This window comes from Corvus hawaiiensis, chromosome 29, assembly GCF_020740725.1.
Source record: "Corvus hawaiiensis isolate bCorHaw1 chromosome 29, bCorHaw1.pri.cur, whole genome shotgun sequence".
In the NCBI taxonomy this organism is placed as follows: Eukaryota; Metazoa; Chordata; class Aves; order Passeriformes; family Corvidae; genus Corvus; species Corvus hawaiiensis.
The window spans coordinates 1,838,889-1,860,970 of NC_063241.1; the positions used below are offsets into that span (position 1 = coordinate 1,838,889).

Here is a 22,082-nt window from a genome sequence, read left to right on the forward strand (position 1 = left end):
TTGTCCCTCTGCCCAAGGCACTGAGGGAGCCCCAAAACTCAGGCAAATGCCACAAGGATCTGCTCAGCACCCTGAGCGGGACCCTCCTCCTTCCTGGCTCAAACCTGCCGCCCTTTGGAAGCTCCTGGAAAGAATGGTTGGTGTTATGGCTGCGGCCGCCGGACGAGAGGGAGAAGCGTGGAAATATCGAGCCATGGCTCTGGCCCACGGCCGTGCCGGGGCTGCTGGGGGTGACGCCGGCTGGATTCCAGGAGTCCCCAGAACTGCTCCATGCCTGCCCTCCTCACCTGCGCAGGGCACGGGGAATAGACACGGCTCTGCCCCGCTCCTGCCACGCCCGTTCCAGGACGCACCACGAGTGCCGGGAGGTGTGCGAGGCGTTGCCATGGCAACAGTCGGTCCCCACACATCGTGACAGCGGCTTCGGAGGCGCTGTCACAGTCGCTTCGGACACCCCGTGACAGTCCCGGCACCCGCAGCTCAGTGGCAGCCGGGCCCCTTCCCAGTGCTCTTGGACCACCATTGCGGTCCCTCCTTTACACGGGCTGAACACCGGGGTCTCTGCTCCCCCGCCGTCCTGGGGTCTCCCCTCGGCCATTTCGGTCCCTCTCCCCTCGGGGCTCCCCTGTGGGCTCCTGGTCCCTCCATCCCAGCCCCTCCCAGCCAGTGCCCCCCGGCTCCCTGTGCCTCACCTGAGCACCCTGCGGAATTCCCGGCGCTCCTGCTCCACCTGTGTGGCCAGCTGCTGCTCCCGTGGGCCGCCTGCTCCAGCCGCTCCCCGCCTCAGCCGCTGCTCCAGCTCGGCCTTCCCGGCTGCCCAGCGCCAAGCACCAGCCACATGGCAGAGGCGCTCAATCATCCCCAACACCAGCAGTGAGCACCACACAACCTTCCCGGCAGCCAAAAAAGCTCCTTCTGGCCACAGCTGAGGGCACCTGTCCCTCAAAATGTATCCAGGGCTGCCTCAGGATCCCAAAATGCCCGCGAGAGGCAGCGGAGCCGTGTGTTTGTGCACAGGGATGCTTTAGGAGCACGGCTGAACTTTAGGAAGCCCGGCTCTAATTGCAGCACTTCATTAAGAGTCTGCAGCACCTCATTAAGGGTCTGCAGCACCCAGAGCACAACGCGGGCATTGGCCCAAGCAGCTCCAATTCAGCCCCATTTTGACCTCCCAAGCCGCTGCTCCCGGCCCGCGCTGTCCCTTTGCTGCAGCTGCAGCTGCAGAGCCCTCGGGGCTGTGGCTCTGCTCTCCTCTCCTCCTCCTCCTCCTCCTCCTCCTCTCCTCCTCCTCCTCTTCTCCTTCTCCTCCTCCTCCTCCCCCTGTGGCTGCTGTGTCGGGACCAGCAGTGGCCCAGGAAGAGCAGGAATTCCAAACTTGCTGTGGAGCGCCCTGAGGAGCCCTGGCAGACTCGGCACCGAGCACCTGCTTTGCTCAACATCAGTGGGGAATTCAGCATTCCCAAAGCTGCTGTGCCGGGGCTGAAGGACGAGAAGGGAGTGAAAAGCTGGGCGTTTATGGGTATTGTGGACCCGAGACTGGGCTGGGAGTGGGTGCTGCCTTCCTTCCCTTTGGGATCGGGGAGGAGCGGTCGCGGGTGGTACGCAGGGTGTGTGCCTGGCCCCGGGACACTGCTACGCTGCCATTGGGCACTACGATCGAAGCTGCTGCCTTGGCCGCTTCTGCCCGCTGCCGCTGGTGGTGCCGGGACCGATTGGTGCCCGTGAGTTTGCAAAAGGAGCGACTTCCCCTCCTCCCTCCTGTCCGAGGCCGCCATCGCCCCTGAGGGGGTCGAGCTCGCACCGGGGCGCCCCCTGCTGGCCGCGCGTGATTCCTGCAGCGCCCCCTGCTGGCTGTGAGTGATCCCTGCAGCGCCCCCTGCTGGCTGTGAGTGATCCCTGCAGCGCCCCCTGCTGGCTGTGAGTGATTCCTGCAGCGCCCCCTGCTGGCTGTGAGTGATTCCTGCAGCGCCCCCTGCTGGCTGTGAGTGATCCCTGCAGCGCCCCCTGCTGGCCGTGAGTGATTCCTGCAGCGCCCCCTGCTGGCTGTGAGTGATCCCTGCAGCGCCCCCTGCTGGCTGTGAGTGATTCCTGCAGCGCCCCCTGCTGGCCATGGCCATAATTACACCAAAGAGGGAAAATCCAGCAGCGGAAATTTCTGGTTTTGTGTCGTTGTGTGCTCTGCTCTCTTCTATTCGTTTTCCAGCAAAAACCTGTTATTCCTTTTCCTACATTTTTGCCTGGAAGGCCCATAATTTTCAAAGTTATAACAATTTTTAGGGATGGGCATTCTTTCCATTCCAGGACAATTCCTGCCTTCCTTGGCAGACATTTGTCTTTCAAACCAAGACAGCAATTACAGCTGCCAGGTGCGCTCCGAGCGGGGGCCGTGCGGAAGAGCAGCGCCCGGCTCCGCGTCACGGTGCGCAGTGAGTGCGGGGATGGGCGCGGGGAGCCCCGACAGCCGCCACGGGTCCCCCAGTCCTGCCTGGGGACACCCAGCTCTTCCTGACACCTGCCCAGGTCTCCCCATCCCTTCCCAGCTCCCCATCCCTGTGTCCTCTCCATCCATCCCCACGTCTCCTCTGTCCCTCTCTGGGGTCCCTCCCTCTCTGATCCTCCCACATCCCTCCCTGAGCCTCCTCTGTCCCTTCTCCACACACAAGAACAATCGAAAGGAGAATTTAGGGAACTCCAGGCCTGTCAGCCTGACCTTGGTGCCCGGCAAGGTCATGGAACACATCACCTCGAGTGCCATCCCACGGCACCTACAGCCCCAGCCAGCCAGGATTTAGGAGGGGCAGGTCCTGCCTGAGCAGCTGGATCTAGGCACTGAACCGTGCCGTAAATCAAATCCCTCCTGATGGGAAAGAATTTGCTGAAAGTCCTTGCAAGGAGTTTCAAAGATAAACCCAGACTTTTCCTTGAGTTTCAATGCTTCCAGATAGTTGTTTATGAAGTCTTATCAGAGGAACAGAGCCACCAGCGTGACCCAGGTACAGCATAGAGCACAGAAAGCAGGAGTGAAGGCTCTCTATCAAGATTTACACGGCCTTTTAAAGATATTTTAACCAATAGTTACTAAAAACGTACATTATTTTCACTTTCCTACCAATTCTTCAGTAACACGGGCAGGAACTGCAGAATTTTCCATCCAATCAATCCAAACTACTTTCACTGCAGAACATGGAGCAGTAGAAGAAGGAGAAGAAGGTTTAGAGAACAACAACACTCATCCATTTTGATTTTTTTTACTCTTATCTATTTACTACAAAGAGAAGCCCAAAACCTCTAAATTTTTCACCCTGTGCCAATCTCACATCGTAGTCTATCACTTAATTCACACCACTGAATTTTCTAGTACTTGTCTGACTGTTGGTAATTTTTCCCAAGGTTTGAAGCTAAACCAGTGTTGTTCAGGGGGGTAAGAACCCTTCAAAACAAGCAGAGAAATATTCTCGGCGCTCTGGGTTCCTACAGATCTCTTTTTATGGCCAGCTGACTCAACTGGTGGATGCAGGGAAGGCTGTGGATGTCTCTACCTGGATTTCAGCACAGCCTTTGGCACCGTCTCCCACAGCATTCCCTGGAAAATCTGGCAGCCCATGGCTTGGACAAGTTGACCCTTCCCTGGGTGAGCAACTGGCTTATGGCTGGTGCTCAGGTTTGGTCAAATTTAGAAATATATCTTCTGAGAGAAGGCACAACCATCCCTGCCCCCCACCAGGTTCGGGAAAAAATAAATTTTCCTCGAAGGAAAGTGAAGGAGATAAAAACTATTTATTTACCAAACACATGGGAAAAGGAAAATAATGCTAAATAATAAAATCTGTCGCTGTGGAGGAAAAAACCTGGGAAAGTGTCAGAGTCCTCCCTTTGGTCTCCTCGGAGCTGGGGCTTGGCCCAGGGCCAGGCCCTCTGTGCTCGGTGGAAAGTCCTCCTGATGTGCTCTGAGATTGAAGCAATCCACGGAAAAAGGGAAAAATCCGAAATTCCAGGGAAGGAAAAAAAACTTCAACTCTCAGTCTCTCTCCGGAGAAGAAGAAGAACCAAAAAAAACCTGGCTGAAAGCTGGCTGGGAAAAAGAAGTCGCTATCTCTATGTGACCTTGAACAAGCTGCAAACTGCTTTGAAAAAGCTTTGCTCAGGTTTTTTCCTTCCCCCTCTCAGGCTCAGTTTAGAGGCATAGAAAGGCACAGGAATTAATTTCTGGGCATAGGGCAGCGATTTGGGATACACATCACAAAGTCACCCCAAGACAGCTGGGCTCAGAGAGTGTGGGCATGGTGCCACACCCAGGCGGTGTCCAGCCACCAGTGGTGCCCCCGAGGGCTCAGAGTTGGGTCTGGTCCTGTTTAATTTCTTCATTGAAGATTTGGAGGAGGGGATTGAGCCCCCCCTGGGCAGATTTGCAGGTGACCTCAGTCTGGGGGGGGTGGAGGGCAGCAGGGCTCTGCAGGGGTGTCCTGGGTTGCAGTGTATTCTATTCCCATCCTCATGAGCTGTTGAAACCAGGTGGGGCAGTGTTTCCTTGCCTCCTCCCCCCAGACTATCTTGCTGTTAATGGCCCATCATTGTCCTGCCGCATGACTCAGAGATAACTCCCTCTGGACTATCTTCTGTTAATGAGCCTAATCAACACTTGGCCTCATGACTCATTACCCCATTGTGAGATGCTCCACCCAGAGGGAGGAACCAAGCATCCCATCCTGGATATAATCTGGGACTCTGAACACCAGAGAGAACCCTTCCCACTGGATTTCCAGAGGACAGGAGCTACACAGCCACCACTGGACCTCCTGAGGAAGAGCAGACTCTTTTACTACAGGATCACCGCTTCAGAGGACTGCAGCCACCATTCTACCAGACTGCTACCACCACCCTGCCTAACAGGGACTCAGGTTGTATCTTGACTCTGTCAGTTTGAACTAGTGTTTTCTTTGAGTTTTTTTCCTTTTCTTTAATTTCCATTAAATTGTTATTCTGACTTGGTGCCTCCCACTGGTTTGTTTTCAAACTAGTACAAGAGAGGGCTGGGCAGGCCGGATCCATGGGGACAATCCACGGACAGGAGGTTTAACAGCACCAAGGGCCAGGTCCTGCCTTGTCACAACAACCGCAGGGTGGGGACAGAGTGGCTGGACACAAGGCACCTGAGGGACTGAGGGACAGCGGCTGGACACGAGCCAGGTGTGCCCAGGGTGGCCAATGGCACCTGGGGTGGGTCAGGACAGTGTGGCCACAGCAGCAGGGCAGGGATTGTCCCCCTGGTGAGGTCACACCTTGAGGGCTGTGTCCAGTTCTGGTCCCTCCTCTGGAGGGGCTGGAGCGTATCCAGGGAAGGGAACAGAGCTGGGAAGGGGCTGGAGAATTCCTGAGGGAGCTGAGAAGGGGCTGGAGCAGCAGGAGCGGCTGAGGGAGCTGGGAAAGGGGCTCAGGCTGGAGCAAAGGAGGCTCAGGGGGGACCCTGTGGCTCTGCACAAGTCCCTGACAGGAGGGGGCAGCCGGGGGGGCTCTGCTCCCAGGGAACAGGGACAGGAGGAGAGGGAACGGCCTCAGGCTGGGCCAGGGGAGGCTCAGGGTGGACAGCAGCAGGAATTTCTCCATGGAAAGGGGGATTGGGCACGGGAAGGGTTTGGAGTCCCCAGCCCTGGAGGTGTTTAAGAAAAGCCTGGATGTGGCACTCGTGCCATGGTCTGGGTGACAAAGGTGGTGTCGGGTCATGGGGGGGACTCGGTGACCCCAAAAAGTCTTTTTCCAGCCTTGTTGATTCTGGGATTCTCTTGGCCCCCGTCCCTGCCTGGGTCCCTCCAGCCCTCGTTGTGTCCCTTTCTCCCTCACTGGGGTCCTCTCCAATCCCCTCCCACCCCTCCCCAGGTCCCCCATCCCTCCTGTGTCCCCTTCCCGCAGGGGTCCCGCTCTCGGGGGTGTCCGTGTCGGCGCAGGCCCCCGGGGCACAGGTGGCACTGGGGGACCGCCTGGTGCTGAGCTGCGCGGTGGCCTCGGGGACAGGTCCCCTGTCCTTCTCCTGGCACCGGGGGGACTCGTGGGCACCGCTGGGCACCGGCCCCCGCCTGGAGCTGCACCACGTTGGGGACAATGACAGCGGCCACTACCAGTGCCGGGCCAGCAACGGGGACAGCGTGGCCGAGAGTGTCCCCCTGAATGTCACCATCCTGGGTGAGCGGGACCCTCAGGAATGGGGTGACCCCACTCACGGCTCCCCCATCCCAGTCTGGCCCCTGCTCTCTGCTGTGAGCCCAAAACACAGCGTTTTCATGAACCCGGGCCAAATGGGATTTATTTGCTCAGCTCCCACCCCCCCTCCCCGTACAGAAACCCCATGGGGGGAGAGGGGAACAGGAAAGAGAGGGGGCAGCCCCCCAGATGTGGCAGGGGGGGCTCAGCCCCGCAGCAGCAATTTGGGGCCAAATCAGCCATTTCCAGGGGGGAAAAAAGCGCTCCAGTTTCCCAGGACAGTCCTGGGAAGGGGGGAGGGCAGGGGGGGGGTCTTCGGGTGTTGGGGGGACGGGGACGGTCGGGGGGGGTCACGAGTGTTTCATCTGGAGGGTCTCGTACGTCTCCTGGTTGCCAGCGCTGAGACCCTGCAGGGATCGGGGGGTTAGGGGGGGTCCCTGCCCTCCCCGACTGGCACCCCCCCACTGGCACCCCCCTGGAGGGATGGGGGGGACGGAGACGCCTGTGGGGGGGGCACGGGGGCTCCCAAGGTGGGGGGGGGGGTGGGGGGATCTGTGGGGTGGAGGGGGGTAGAGGGGACAAATTTGGGGACAGCGGGGGGTGGGCAGAGCCCCCCCGGAAATGTGTCCAAGGACGCACCCCCCCTCCCCCCCCCTCCACCCCCAGGACAGGACCCCCCTCCCGGCCGGGATGTGTCACCCTCAGAACTGGGACAGAAACGCCTCCAGGGATGTGTCACCTCCCCAGAACAACCCCCTCCCCCCCGGGAAATGACCCCCCCCTCCCCCAAGCCAGGGCCCCCCCGCCCAGAACACGCCCCCACCCCCGAGCTGACTCACGGCGTACACGGCCTCTTCCTTCTGCTCCGGGAAACAGAAAGTGAAAGTGTTGGGGGGGCACAGCCCGACACCCCCGTGACCCCCCCACAGCCCCCCCACTCCTCCCCGCACCCCAAATTTCCCCCTCCTCAGGGTCCCCCCCGCCCCCAAACTCGGTACCTGCTCAGGAGCTCCCCGGGATCGCCGAGCCATGAACTGGGGGGGAGATGGGAAAAGTGAGGAAAATAAGGGAAAAAAGAGCAGAAAGAGGGGGGGGAAGGGCCGGGGCTTGGGGGACCCCCCCCCCACCCCCCAAAAGAGAGGGCGGGGTCGGCAGGACCCCCCCAGTCTCACCCGGAGGCGGCAGTAGAGGCCGGTGAGGATGAGGCTGTAGAGGAAGAGGATGGCGTCCAGCACGTAGCAGATTTCGGGCTCCACCAGGGCCCCTGCGGGGATTTTGGGGGGGGTTCCCGGCTCAGCAGGGAATGGACACCCCAAAATCCCCGGCACCGTGGGTGACAGCGGCGGGGCCGGGATGTCGCAGGTGGCAGCGATGTCGCTTTGGGTGGCACCGGAGCCACCCCCCCCTCCCCCCACCGGTGCCGGAGCTCTTGGATCGATCCTGGAACCCCCCGGGACCCTCTCGGGGTGTCTCCCCCTCCCCCCAGCCCACGAGCACCCCCGGGGGGCTGCACCGGAGCCTGGGTCTCCCCAAAATCCAAGGCCAGCAGAGAAGGAGCCCTGAGCCATCCCTGGGACCCCCCAATCCCTGGGACCCCCCCAATCCCCAGTCCCTCCATCCCCTGGGCACCCCCAGCCCTTGGACCCCCACCCCTGAGCTCCCCACTCCCGGGACCCCTGGGACCCCCCTATCCCAAAGAACCCCCATCCCCAGAGCCCCCCCAACCCCTGAGACCCCCATTCCTGGGTCCTCCCATCCCCTGGGACCCCCCATTCTTGGAGACCCCCATTCCCAGGGCCCTCCCCCCCCCAATCTCCGAAGACCCCACTCCTGGGAACCCCATCCCCTGAGCCCCCCCTAATCCCTGGGGCCCCCTCCCTGTCCTCTCCCACTCCCCAGCCCCCCCCCAATCCCTGAGATCCCCCTCCCTGCCCCCCCATCTCCACCCCTCAGATTCCCCACTCCAGGCCCCCCCAAATCTCTGAGACCCCCCCTGCCCTGGGCCCTCCATCTCCTGGACCCTCCCCAATTCCTAAGACCCTCACCCCTACAACCCCCCTTCCCCAGCACCCCCATTTCCTGGGCCCCCCAATTTCCTCAACCTTCCCATTCCCCTGGACACCCCAAATCCTCCAAGTCCCCCCAGTTCCCTCAGCCCTCCCATCCCCTGGATCCCCCAAACCCCCTGGACACCCCAAATTCCCCCACTTCCCCCCTTCCCCAGCACCCCCAATTCCCTCAGCCCTCCCATCCCCTGGATCCCCCAAACCCCCTGGACACCCCAAATTCCCCCATTTCCCCCCTTCCCCAGCACCCCCAATTCCCTCAGCCCTCCCACCCTCTGGACACCCCAAACCCTCTGGACACCCCAAAATCCCCTGGACACCCCAAATCCTCCAAATCCCCCCATTTCCCCCCTTCCCCAGCACCCCCATTTCCTGGGCCCCCCAATTTCTTCAGCCTTCCTATCCCCTGGACACCCCAAATCCTCCAAATCCCCCCACTTCCCCCCTTCCCCAGCACCCCCAATTCCCTCAGCCCTCCCACCCTCTGGACACCCCAAACCCTCTGGACACCCCAAACCCCCTGGATCCCCCAAACCCTCTGGACACCCCAAATCCTTCAAATCCCCCCACTTCCCCCCTTCCCCAGCACCCCCAATTCCCTCAGCCCTCCCATCCCCTGGACACCCCAAACCCCCTGGACGCTCCAAACCCCCTGGATCCCCCAAACCCTCTGGACATCCCAAACCCCCTGGATCTCCCAAACCCCCTGGACACCCCAAACCCGCCGTGTCCCCCCTTTGTCCCCCACCTGCGGCCAGGCCGGGCCCCCCCAGCAGGACGAGGCTGAGCAGCCAGCGGGACCCCGCTGTCCCCATGTCCCCTGTGGGGTCCCCCGGTCACGAGTGGAGTGACCGCAGCGCCGGCGCCTTCCTCCCTCCCCGCCCCCACTTCCCCCCCAAGGCCACCTCCTTCCCCTTCCGCTGTCCCCAGGTTGGCACCCGAGGCCACCACCAAGCTCCGGCCGGTCCCTGAAATTTCGGGTCCCCCAGGGTCCCCAAGGCTCCCCAGCAGGGAAGGGGAAGTTGTGTCCCCGCTCCCCCCCGGCGTGCGGGGAGGGAAATGGGGTGACATCGGTGACAAAGGGGGGACACAGGGAGGCTCAAGACCTGATTTCGGCTTTATTTGACTCGAAACAGGGGGTGGGGAGACCCCCAAACTGGAGCAGCACAAGGAGAGGGGGATGGGGACCCCCCCTCATCGATCCACTTCCCCAAACACGATGTCCTGGGTGCCTGGAGGGGGGAAAAAAAGGGGGGTCAGGGCAGCCCAAAATGGGGGGGGGAACCCCCGAGTTGGGGAGAGACCCCCCCCAAACTGGGAAATGGATGCTGGAGAAAGAAAGGAGACCCCAAAATTGGAAAGAGCCCCCTAAAAGGGAGAAGGAAGCCCCCCCAGTACTGGGGGGAAAGGCCTTAAATGGGGCAGGAGCCCCCCAAAAGGGGAGGTAGCCCCCAAACTGGGGAAGAAGTTGGGGGGCCCCCAAATTGAGGAAGAAGCCCCCCCCCCAGACAGGAAAAGAGACCCCCAAAATGGGAGAGAAACCCCAAAAGGGATCCCACAAAGAGGGAAGGAGCCCCTAAAACAGGGAACAAAAAAAAACCCCAGGATGGAAGGAACCCCCTAAAATGGGGAAGGAGCCCCCAAAATGGGGAAAGAGCCCCTCCCAAATGGGGAAAGAGCCCCCCAAAAAGGGGAGGGGGACGTACCAATGATGGCCACCACGTCCGCCAGCATGTGGCCCTGGGACATCCTATCCAGCCCGGCCTGGGACAGCAACGCCAATTAACACCCAATTAATCCACAATTAATACACAGACACCCCCAATTAACCCACAGCACCCCCCCCCTCAGGGATCCCCAATTAATTCACAGGGCAACCCCCCACCCAGGGACCCCCAATTAACCCAAAGAGCCCCCAATTAACCCACAGGGGCCCTGGGGAGAACCCCTAATAAACCCCCAATTAACACACTGGGATCCCTAAATTAACCCAGGACCCCCATGGGAACCCCCTCCAGAGACCCCTAATTAAGCCTCAATTAACCCATTAAAACCCCCACCGGGACCCCCCCAGGGACCACCAATTAACCCACAGGGACCCCCAATTAGCCCACAGAGACTCCCAATTAGCCCGCAGAGACCCCTAATTAACCCCCAATTAACCCACAGCTCCCTCCCCCCCCCCAGGGACCCCAATTAACCCACAGGGGCCCTGGGAGGACCCCTAATTAACCCCCAATTAACACAAAGGGGTCTCTAAATTGACCCAGAAGGATCCCATGGGAACCCCCTCCAGGGACCCCCAATTAACCCACAGGGACCCCAATTAGCCCAATTAACCCCCAATTAACACAAAGGGACCCCTAAATTGACCCAGAAGGATCCCCACGGGAACCCCCTCCAGGGACCCCCAATTAACCCACAGAGACCCCTGATTAACCCCCAATTAACCCACAGCCCCCTCCCCCCCCCCCCCAGGAACCCCCAGTTAACCCACAGGGGCCATGGGGAGGACCCCCAATTAACGCCCCATTAACACACAGGGACCCCCAATTAAGCCCCAATTAACCCACGAAGACCCCCACGGTGACCCCCCCCAGGGACCCCTAATTAGCCCCCAATTAACCTGCAGGGACCCCCATGGAAACCCCCTCCAGGGACCCCCAATTAACCACCAGGGACTCCCAATTAACTCCCAGGGACCCCCAATTAGCCCTCAGTATCCCTAATTAACCTGCACCCCCCCAATGTGGACAAAGGGACCTCCCAGTGTCCCTATCCCGTGTCCCCTCGGTGTCCCCTGGATGTCCCCCGGTGTCCCCTGGACGTCCCCGGGTGTCCTCAGGTGTCCCCTGGGTGTCTCCTGGGTGTCCTCAGGTGTCCCCTGGATGTCCTGGATGTCTCCGGGTGTCCTCAGGTGTCCCCTGGGTGTCCCCGGATGTCCCTGGGTGTCCCCTGGGTGTCCTCTGGGTGTCCCTGGATGTCCCGTGGGTGTCCCCATCCCGTACCAGGTGGGCGAACCCGGGCGCTTTGATCTTGCAGCGATAGGGCGGCTGCTGCCGTCTGACACCAGGTACACCCCGAACTCCCCCTGCAGTGGGGACACGGGGACAGGGCTGGGGACACGGGGACAGGGTGGGGGACAGGGCTGGGGATATGGGGACAGGGCTGGGGACATGGGCTGGGGACACAGGGACAGGGCTGGGGACACGGGGACAGGGTGGGGGACACGGGGACAGGGCTGGGGATATGGGGACAGGGCTGGGGACATGGGCTGGGGACAGGGCTGGGGACATGGGATGGGGTTGGTGACACAGGGATGGGCTTGGGGACACAGGATGGGCTTGGGGACACAGGATGGGCTTGGGGACAAGGAGGCAGAGTTGGGTTGTGGGGACAGCGTTGGGGACATGAGAACGGGACTGGGGACGTGAGTGGGGCCACGGGGCCAGGATTGGGGCAGGGTTTGGGACACAGGAATGGCGTTGGGACACGGGGACAGGGTTGGGGTGAGAGGTGTCACCTTGGGGGCCTCGATGGCCGTGTAGGTGGCCCCGGGTGGCACCTGGTAGCCCTCGGTGTAGAGCTTGAAGTGATGGATCAGGGACTCCATGGACGTCTGCGGGGACAGGGGTGGCACCTGTGGCAGCTGTCACTTGCCCTGGGTGGCACCTGGTCCTGGTGTCACCTGCCCTGGGTGTCCCTGGCACCCAATACCCGTCCCTCAGACCTGTCACCTGTCCCTGGCACCCTTCCCCCATCCCTGAGTGTCCCTGCCCTGGATGCACCTGCCTCAGTGTCACCTGCCCTGGGTGCCACCTCTGCCACCTGTCACCCATCCCTGGGTGTCCCTGCCCTGGGTGGCACCTGGTCCTGGTGTCACCTGCCCTGGGTGCCACCTCTGCCACCTGTCACCCGTCCCTGGGTGTCCCTGCCCCGCTGGGGGGTGGCAGTGCCACGTCACCTTCATCTCGGCGCGTTTCGGGGGTGACACTTTGGCGTCGTCCACCTTGATCTCGCCCGGGGCATCTTGTTGAGGCACTGCAGGATGATCCGCAGGGACTGGCGCATCTCCTCCACCCGGCACAGGTACCTGGCACCCCAAATCCGGCATGGGGGCGGCACGGGGGGCATGGGAAAAGGGGATCCCAAATCTGGGATGGGGGAGGGACGGGGGGCACGGGGAAAGGGGGATCCCAAATCCGGATGGGGGAGGGACGGGGGGCACGGGGAAAGGAGCACCCCAAATCCGGCATGGGGCGGCACGGGGAAAAGGGGATCCCAAATCTGGGATGGGGCACGGGGAATTGGGGGTCCCAAATCTGGGATGGGACACAGGGAATGGGGGATCCCAAATCTGGGATGGGGGCAGCACAGGGGGCACAGGGAAAAGGGGATCCCAAATCTGGGATGGGGCACAGGGAATGGGGGATCCCAAATCCAGGATGGGGGCGGCACAGGGGGCACGGGGAATTGGGGATCCCAAATCCGGGATGGGGGTGGGACAGGGGGCACAGGGAATGGGGGATCCTAAATCCAGGATGGGCACAGGGGCACGGGGAATGGGGGATCCCAAGTCCGGGATGGGGGAGGGAAAAGGGGGCACAGGGGGTGGGGCATCCCAAATCTGGGATGGGGCACAGGGAAAGGGGGATCCCAAATCCGGGATGGGGCACAGAGAATGGGGGATCCCAAATCCGGGATAGGGCACAGGGGGCATGGGAATGGGGGATCCCAAATCTGGGATGGGGCACGGGGAAAGGGGGATCCAAATCTGGGATGGGGGAGGGACGGGGGGCATGGGGAAAGGGGGATCCCAAATCCGGGATGGGGCACAGGGAAAGGGGATCCCAAATCCAGGATGGGGCACAGGGGGCATGGGGAATGGGGGATCTCAAATCTGGGATGGGGCACGGGGAAAGGGGGATCCCAAATCTGGGATGGGGGAGGGACGGGGGGCACGGGGAAAGGGGGATCCCAAATCTGGGATGGGGAGGGACGGGGGGCACGGGAAAGGGGGATCCCAAATCCGGGATGGGGCACAGGGAAAGGGGATCCCAAATCCGGGATGGGGCACAGGGAATGGGGGATCCAAATCCGGGATGGGGGAGGGAAAAGGGGGCACAGGGGGTGGGGGATCCCAAATCTGGGATGGGGGTGGCATGGAGGGCATGGGGAAAAGGGGATCCCAAATCCGGGATGGAGCACGGGGAAAGGGGGATCCCAAATCTGGGATGGGGGCGGCACAAGGAATTGAGGATCCCAAATCCGGGATGGGGGTGGGACAGGGGGCACAGGGAATGGAGGATCCTAAATCCAGGATGGGGCGGCACAGGGGCACAGGGAATGGGGGATCCCAAATCCGGGATGGGGAGGAAAAGGGGGCACAGGGGGTGGGGGATCCCAAATCTGGGATGGGGGAGGGAAAAGGGGGGCATGGGGAAAAGGGGATCCCAAATCTGGGATGGGGCACAGGGGGCACGGGGAATGGGGGATCCTAAATCTGGGATGGGGCACGGGGAAAGGGGGATCCCAAATCTGGGATGGGGGAGGGAAAAGGGGGCACAGGGGGTGGGGGATCCCAAATCTGGGATGGGGCACAGGGGCACAGGGAATGGGGGATCCCAAATCTGGGATGGGGGTGGGACAGGGGGCATGGGGAATGGGGGATCCCAAATCCAGGATGGGGCAGAGGGGGTGGGGGATCCCAAATCTGGGATGGGGGTGGCATGGGGAGCATGGGGAAAAGGGGATCCCAAATCCGGGATGGAGCACGGGGAAAGGGGGATCCCAAATCTGGGATGGGGGCGGCACAGGGGGCACGGGGAATTGGGGATCCCAAATCCGGGATGGGGGTGGGACAGGGGGCACACGGAATGGAGGATCCTAAATCCAGGATGGGGCACAGGGGCACGGGGAATGGGGCATCCCAAATCTGGGATGGGGCACGGGGAGAAGGGGGATCCCAAATCTGGGATGGGGCATGGGGGGCACAGGGAAAGGGGGATCTCAAATACGGGATGGGGGTGGGACAGGGGGCACAGGGAATGGGGGATCCCAAATCCGGGATGGGGGTGGGACAGGGGGCACAGGGAATGGGGGATCCCAAATCCGAGATGGGGGTGGGACAGGGGGCACAGGGAATGGGGGATCCCAAATCCGGGATGGGGGTGGGACAGGGGGCACAGGGAATGGGGGATCCCAAATACGGGATGGGGGAGAGAAAAGGGGGCACGGGGAATGGGGGGTGTCCCAGGGGATGGGGGATCCCAAATCCAGGACGGCGGCAGAAAAGAGGTCACAGGGGATGGGAAGGTGTCAGGGGAATGGGAATCCTGGGAATGGGGATCCCGATTGTGGGGGTTCCAGGGAATGGGAGGGGTCCCAGGGGAATTGGGGTGACCCTGGGAAGGGATAGCAGGGATGGGAGGCCAGAGGAATGGGGGTTCCCAGGGGAATGGGGAACTCAGGGGAATGGGGGCATCCCAGGTGTGGGGGTCCCAGAGGGAATGTGGGGATCCCAGAGGGAATGGGGGGGTCCCAGAGGGAATGGGAGTCCCAGGGAGGGGGTACCAGGGATGAAAGGTCCCTGGGAATGGGGATCCTGACTGTGGGGGTCCCAGGGGAATCCTGGGAATGGGGATCCAACTGGGGGTCCCAGGGGAATCCTGAGAATGGGGATCCCGATTGTGGGGGTCCCAGGGGAATGGGGAATCCTGGGAATGGGGATCCCACCTGGGGGTCCCAGGGGAATGGGGGCCAGCGAAATGGGAATCTCAGGTGTGGGGCATGCCAGGAGAATGGGGGATCCCACAGCAACGTGTTCCAAGGATGGATCCCAGAGGAACAGGGGTGCCATGGGAGGGGATACCAGGACTGAGAGGCCCAGGGGAAAGGCGAGCAGCCCCCCAGGACCCCCCAAAACCGCAGATGGGGCCGCACCTGTCGTAGCAGTCGCCGCGGGAGCCGATGGGGACGTCGAACTCCACCTGGTCGTAGACGTCGTAGGGCTGCGTCTTGCGCAGGTCCCACTGGATCCCGGAGCCTCGCAGCATCACCCCGCTGGGACACCCCAAAAAACGCACCTGAGGGGTCAGCCCGGGGTGGGGACACACGTGGGGGGGGTTGGGGGGTGGGGGATCCCCCCTGAGCTCACCTGAAGCCGTAGTTCAGGGCCTCCTCGGCCGTGATGACCCCGATGTCCACGGTGCGGTTCTTCCAGATGCGGTTGTTGGTCAGCATCTGGGGAGGGGGGACACGAGGGACACCTGGCACAGCTGGCACACCTGGCACCTGCCCTGCACTTCTCACGTGGCACTGCACCATCACCTGGCCCTGGAAACCCTCACCTGTGTCTTCTACCTGTTTTCTGTCCCCGGCACCATCAGCTGTGCCAACAATCCTGCTTACGCCCCTGTCACTCGCCACACCTCACCTCAGCTGTGCCTCGTGCCCCTCACCCGTCCCTGGCACCGCTCACGCCATCCCCTGGCCGTGCCACCATCACCTGGGCACCTCTCACCTGTCCCTCACAGCCCTCAGCTGTGCCTGTCCCCTCCACCCCAACCTGTGTCACCCCATCGCCCCATCCCATGAGGAACAACTCCCCCACCCCACCCAGGTGCCAGCAGCCTGACTGTGCCCCCCTCCCCAGATTCCCAAATTCCCAGATTCCCAAATTCCCGCCCTCACCTCCTCCACCTCGTCGATCCGGATGGAAAAGTTCTTCACGAACTCGTAGATGTCGTCCATGAGCCCCAGGGGCAGGTCCTGGCACAGGGGGGACACGTGAGAGCAGGGGGTGCACACCGAGAGGGCCCAATGGGGGTCCCGGGTGTGGGGAACCCAGGAGAACGAGGGAGTGGGGTGCCAAGGGTCCCAGGGATGGGGGTAGCTTAGGAGTGGGGTCCTGTGGGAATGGGGGACCCAAGGGAATGGGGGACCCAAGGGAACGGGGGGCCCCAGGGAATGGGGGTCCTAAGGGAAATGAGGGTCCCAAGGGAATGGGGGTCACAAGGGAACGGGGGGCCCCAGGGAATGGGGGTGCCAAGGGAATGGGGGTGCCAGGAAAACGAGGGTCCCAAGGGAATGGGGGTCCCAAGGGAATGGGGGTCCCAGGAAAATGAAGGTCCCAAGGGAATGGGGGTCCCAAGGGAATGGGGTGCCAGGGAATGGGGGTCCCAAGGGAATGGGGGTCCCAAGGGAAATGAGGGTCCCAAGGGAACGGGGATCCCAAGGGAATGGGGGCCCCAGGGAATGGGGACCCCAAGGGAACAGGGGGCCCCAGGGAATGGGGGTCCCAAGGGAATGGGGATCCCAAGGGAATGGGGGTCCCAGGGAATGGGGATCCTAGGGGAACAGCTATCCCAGGGATGGGGTTCCTGTGGGAATGGGGGTCCCAGGCCATGGGGGTGGGAATGGGGCCAGCCCCCCTCACCTGGTGCACCCCCCCGGGCCGCACGTAGGCCGCGTGCATCCGCGCCCCCGACACGCGCTCGTAGAACTCGAACATCTGTGGGGGGGAAAGAGAGGGGACCCCCCCCGCTTCTGCTCAGCCCCCCTGGCACCTCCCCACCCCCAAATCCCACCCCCCGGATCCCAAATCCACCTTCTCCCTCTCCTCAAACATCCAGAAGAACGGGGTCATGGCCCCGATGTCCAGCGCGTGCGTGGTCACGGCCATGATGTGGTTGAGCAGCCGCGTGATCTCGGCGAAGAGAACTGGGGGGAAAACGGGGTGATCCCACAAATCCTGGGTGATCCCACAAATCCTAGGGATTCCCAGGAGCTGGGAATGCTGGTGGGAGCCTCACCTCGGATCCACTGTGCCCGGGGAGGGGGTCGGATGTTGAGGAGCTTCTCCACGGCCAGGGAATAGGCCTGCTCGTTGCACATCATGGACACGTAGTCCAGGCGGTCAAAGTAGGGGAGAGCCTGTGGAAAACCGGGAAGGGAAGGACTGGGAACACTGGGAGCACTGGGAGGAGGGGCTGGGAGAGGCACCAGGCCGGCCTGGGGAGCAGGGGGCACCAGGGGAGCTGGGAATGGGAGCGGAAACTCTGGGATGAACGGAAAACCCTGAGTCGGGATCAGGGGCTGGAGGGACACACGGACACCCCTAAATTGGGATCGGGGCTGCAGGGACACACGGACACCCCTAAAGGGGGATCAGGGGCTGGAGGGACACACGGACACCCCTAAAGGGGGACCAGGGGCTGCAGGGACACACGGACACCCCTAAATTGGGATCGGGGCTGCAAGGACACACAGACACCCCTAAACTGGGATCGGGGCTGCAGGGACACATGGACACCCCTAAAGGGGGATCAGGGGCTGGAGGGACACACGGACACCCCTAAATTGGGATCAGGGGCTGGAGGGACACATGGACACCCCTAAAGGGGGATCAGGGGCTGGAGGGACACACGGAATGGGGATCCCATGGGAAATAGGGATCCCATAAGAAAGGATCTCCCAGGGATGGGGAATCCTAAGGATTGGGGTCCTGTGGGAATGGGGTCCTACAGGAATGGGGGTCCTAGGGAGGCCCAGGGAACCTGGGAAGAGTGTCCAGGGGATGGGGATCCAATGGGAATGGGGATCCCATGGGAATGGGCTTCCCAGGAGTCTGGGGATAGTGGGGGTCCTGTAGCTCATGGGGGTCCTGGCTCTCTCAGGGATGGGATTCCCATTATCTGGGTGTCCCTGGGATGGGTTTTCCAAGGATGGTGGGGGGGGTCCTGAGGCTGCGTTCTCCCAGTTTGGGGCCGTTTCCCGGGAACCCTGGGAGCACCTGGAGGTAGGTTTTGTACTCGATGAGTTTCTCGGTGCCGCGGTGCAGCAGCCCCACGTGGGGGTCGCAGCGTTTCACCGTCTCCCCGCTGAGCTCCAGCACCAGCCGCAGGACCCCGTGAGCCGCTGGGTGCTGCGGCCCGAAGTTAATGGTCAGGCTGGCCACCTTCTTGTGGGCCACCGGGTCCTTGTCTGAGGGGGAGGACACCGGGGAAGGGTCAGGGGACAGAGGGACAACCCCCCCCCCCCCCAGACACGGCTCAGCAGCGCAGGGGGCACGGAACCCCCCCAAATCCTGGGGTTCAGAGAGAAGCCAGCACCTACCGAGCGTTTGTAGGGCCCCCAAACTGCTCTGAGTGGCCCCTGAACTGACCCAAACGACCCCTAAATTGTCCCAAGTAACTCCCAATGCCAGACTGGAACGCACTGGGTCACTACCGGGCCATGAGTGGCCCCCAAACTGACCCAAGTGCCCCCCAGGTTGTACAAGGGACCACTGGAGCCAGGTGCCACTGAAAACCCCTCCAAGGGCACCCAACACACCCCAAGGGCCCCCCCAAGGATCTCACGGACCCTCCAGAACCATCCCAAAGGCCTCAGGACCCCTCCAGGCTCCCCAAACCCCCCCCCAAGGCCTTGACCTCCCTCCTCAATCCCCTCTCCAGGAGCCCCTCGAAAGGCCTTGGGACCCCTCCTGGGGCCTCTCAAAGGCTTCAGAGCATCCCTAGGATCCCCCAAACGCCTCAGGTCCCCTCCAGACCTCCCCTCAAAGGACATGGGACCGCTCCAGAACCCCCCAAAGGCCTCCACCTCCCCTCTGAGGCCCCCCAGGACCCCTCCACGACCCCCTAAAGGCCTCAAAACCCCTCCAGAATCCCCCCTAAAGGCCTCAGAGCCGCCCTCCAAGGCCCCTGACACCCCCCAAAGGCCTCGCCCTCCCTCCTCAGATCCCCCAGAGCCCTCAGGGCCCCTCCACGCCCCCCTACCCCGCTCCCCCCGGGGCTCCCCGCTCTCCCCTCACCGTTCCACGGCGGCGGCACCCACTTGTCGGTCGCCTTGCTGGGGTACATGATAGCCCCAGCGAACTGCTGCGCCCACTCCATATCGGGCTGCCACTGTCGCGACCTGCGGGAGCGACCCCGGGGTCGGGCGGTGAGCGGGGTCCACCCCCACAGCCCCCCCCCCCCCCCCATCCCACCAGCCCCCCGCCGTGTCCCCGTATCCCCCGCGGTCTCACCGGGCCGGGGCCGGGCCCAGCCGGGCCCCCGCCGCCCTCAGCCCCGAGGGGCTCCGGAGCCGCCACAGCGCCCGCAGCGCCGCCATGGTGCCCTTGGCGGTGCGCATGCGCGGGGGGCGCCATGGCGGGAAAGGGCAGGAGCCGTGGGCGCCGCCATGTTGGGTGTGGGCAAGCGCGCCGCCATGGTGTCCTTGGGGCTGCGCCGCCATGTTGGGTGTGGGCAGACGCGCCGCTACCGCGCCCTTGGCGCTGCGCAAGGGCGGAGGGAGCCACGGCGGGGAAGGGCAGACGCAATGAGTGTCCCTTTGTTGGCTGTGGGCAGGTGTGTCGCCATCGTGGGCTCGGCGCGGCGATGCCATGGCTGGGAAGGGCGGGGGAAAGTGGCAGCGCCGCCATGATGGATGTGGGCAAGGGCGCCGCCATGTTTGATAAGGGAAAGTGAGGCTGGAGGGAGGCGCCATCTTTGTTACGGGCAGGGGACGAGATGGGGACAGGGACAAAGGGGACAGGGACAAAGGGGACAGGGACAAAGGGGACAGGGATGGGGACAGGGATGGGGACAGGGATGGGGACAGCGGGGACAGACCGAGCAGGACACTCAAGGCGCAGGACCCCCGTGTCCCCAGCCCGCCTCTCTCAGGGGCCGCTGTCCCCTCCCGTAGTGACACGGGGATGCCGGGTGGGGATGACCCCTCCCCCCTCCCCCCTGTCCCCTCCCTTGTCACCTCCCACCGGTGATGTCACGGCCGGGGTCGCGCTGGTGGCCAGGAGGGGGGGTGGGGACAGACGATGGTCACTGGCCACCCACCCCCCCCCAGCACTCAGGGACCGGCACCAGCCCGGGATGCTGAACTGGGGATACTGGGACTGGGGATATTGGACCTGAGGGGTGCTGGACCTGGGAGATACTGGAATTTGGGATGATGGAACTGCGGATGATGGAGCTGGGGGATACTGGAGTTGGGGTTGCTGGTGTTACGGCCATGCTGGCGTGGGACTGGGTCCCGCGCCTCAGCGGCGTCTCCCATCGCCACCAGTGCCAACTGGTGTGCCAGTGCCAGTCCCTGGGCTGCCACGTCGTGCTGCAGCTGCGGGTGGGTGTCCCCATGTCCCCTTTTCCCATGTCCGTGTTTCCCTGTGTGCCCATATCTCCGTGTCCCCGTGTGCCTGGTTTCCCATATTCCCTCGTCTCTTGTGTCCCCACATCCCCACGTCCTTCATGCCCCTGTCTCCTCAGGTCTCCATGTCCCCACATCCTGGTGTCCCCGTGTCCCTGCATCCCCATGTCCCCACATCCCAGTGTCCCTGAATCCCTCTGTCCCCATGTCCCCACATCCCAATGTCCCTGAATCCCTCTGTCCCCACGTCCCCGTGTGCCCACATCCCCCTGTGTCCCTGCGATCCCAAATCCCCGTGTCCCCACATCCCCGGGGTGCCACCACTGCCACTGAGGCCGTTGTTCCTCCCTCCCCGTGCCCCGTCCCTGCCCATCGGGGGACACGTCCCGGTCCCCTCCCCGCGTGCTGTGGCGCTGCCACCGCTGTCCCCGAGGTGCCGCAGGTGCTGCGCCCCGAGGGTCCCCTACAGCCCCCCTCGGTGTCCCCAGGAGGAGCCGAAATCCCAAATCCTGGAAGTCCTCAGGAGCCGGCGGAGGGACGTGAGCACAGTGGCACCGTGGCATCGCTGAATTCGGGTGTTTGTCACCCCTCGTGCCACCCTGTGAGCCCCTTCCCCTCCGACAGGATCCTCCCGTGACGCCCTGCCGCCTGTAATTAATGGCAGTGCTGCTAATTAAAGGTGTTTATGGAGCTGTGGGGTGATGGGCACTGACACCTTCTCCCCACCCAGGGTGTCACCAGCACCCCCCACCCCCCAAAAACGTCACCAGCCTGGCCCAGGATGGGACTTTATTGGGGTGTCCTCTCCGCAGGGACCCCAAGGGGAAAAGAGGCTCCGGGAAACCCCCAGGAACGGGACCCTGGGGGACAGAGGATGTGGGGGAACCTCACGGGGACCCCAGAGGAATGGGGGGGGACACGGGAGCCCACGGGGACAGGGGGACACGGGGCTGGGGGGGGACGGGACACGGGGGTCGGGATGGGGACACACGTGGGCTGGGGGGATCCCGAGGGAACGGGGGGGACACTCATGGCCGGGAGGGGACACGGGGGTGACAGGGATGGGGGTACACGTGGGTTGGGGGGATCCCGAGGGAACGGGGGGGACACCCGTGGCCGGGAGGGGACACGGGGGTGACAGGGACCCCCAGAGGGATGCGGGGACACAGAACCGGGGGGGACCCCAGAAGGACAGCGGAGGACACTCGTGGCCGGGAGGGGACGGGGGGGGGTGGCAGGGACCCCAGAGGGATGCGGGGACACGTGGGCTGGGGGGATCCCGAGGGAACGGGGGGGACACTCGCGGCCGGGAGGGGACAGAGGGGTGGCAGGGATGGGGGTACGCGTGGGTTGGGGGGACCCTGAGGGAACGGGGGGGGACACACGTGGCCGGGAGGGGACACGGGGGTGACAGGGACCCCCAGAGGCATGGGGGGACACGGGGCTGGGGGCGGACGGGACACGGGGGTCGGGATGGGGACACACGTGGCCGGGGGAATCCCGTGGGGATACCGAACCCCTCTGTGGGGGACACAGAACCGGGGGGGACCCCAGAAGGACAGGGGGGGACACACGTGACTGGGAGGGGACACGGGGGTGGCAGGGATGGGGGGACACGTGGGTTGGGGGGATCCCGGGGGAACGGGGGGTCACACGTGACCAGGAGGGGACACG

General features: G+C 63.2%; 2 protein-coding genes and 1 long non-coding RNA gene across 3 annotated transcripts; 1 reads left to right on the plus strand and 2 right to left on the minus strand.

The window, feature by feature from the left end:
- Positions 1-6,280: 6,280 nt before the first annotated feature.
- Positions 6,281-9,128, minus strand: FCER1G (Fc epsilon receptor Ig). The gene is made up of 5 exons (XM_048288621.1): positions 9,010-9,128; positions 7,368-7,459; positions 7,194-7,229; positions 7,035-7,055; positions 6,281-6,602 (listed from the first exon to the last, which is right to left on the minus strand). Exons 1-5 carry the CDS (start codon positions 9,074-9,076, stop codon positions 6,546-6,548), a joined length of 273 nt encoding a protein of 90 aa, XP_048144578.1. The 5' UTR covers positions 9,077-9,128; the 3' UTR covers positions 6,281-6,545.
- Positions 9,129-9,360: 232 nt separating this feature from the next.
- On the minus strand, positions 9,361-19,388 carry NDUFS2 (NADH:ubiquinone oxidoreductase core subunit S2). Its single transcript, XM_048288542.1, is given in 16 exon segments — positions 9,361-9,493; positions 9,968-10,025; positions 11,270-11,313; positions 11,316-11,352; positions 11,785-11,880; positions 12,226-12,287; positions 12,290-12,354; positions 15,204-15,323; positions 15,418-15,503; positions 15,954-16,031; positions 16,699-16,773; positions 16,870-16,982; positions 17,075-17,195; positions 18,055-18,245; positions 19,075-19,178; positions 19,291-19,388. Coding segments are annotated over 16 exon segments (1,374 nt in total). The 5' UTR covers positions 19,377-19,388; the 3' UTR covers positions 9,361-9,455.
- A 575-nt stretch (positions 19,389-19,963) lies between these two features.
- Positions 19,964-21,098, plus strand: LOC125318163. The gene is made up of 2 exons (XR_007200282.1): positions 19,964-20,384; positions 20,897-21,098. It is a non-coding gene; the product is annotated as an uncharacterized LOC125318163 (long non-coding RNA).
- Positions 21,099-22,082: the final 984 nt, after the last annotated feature.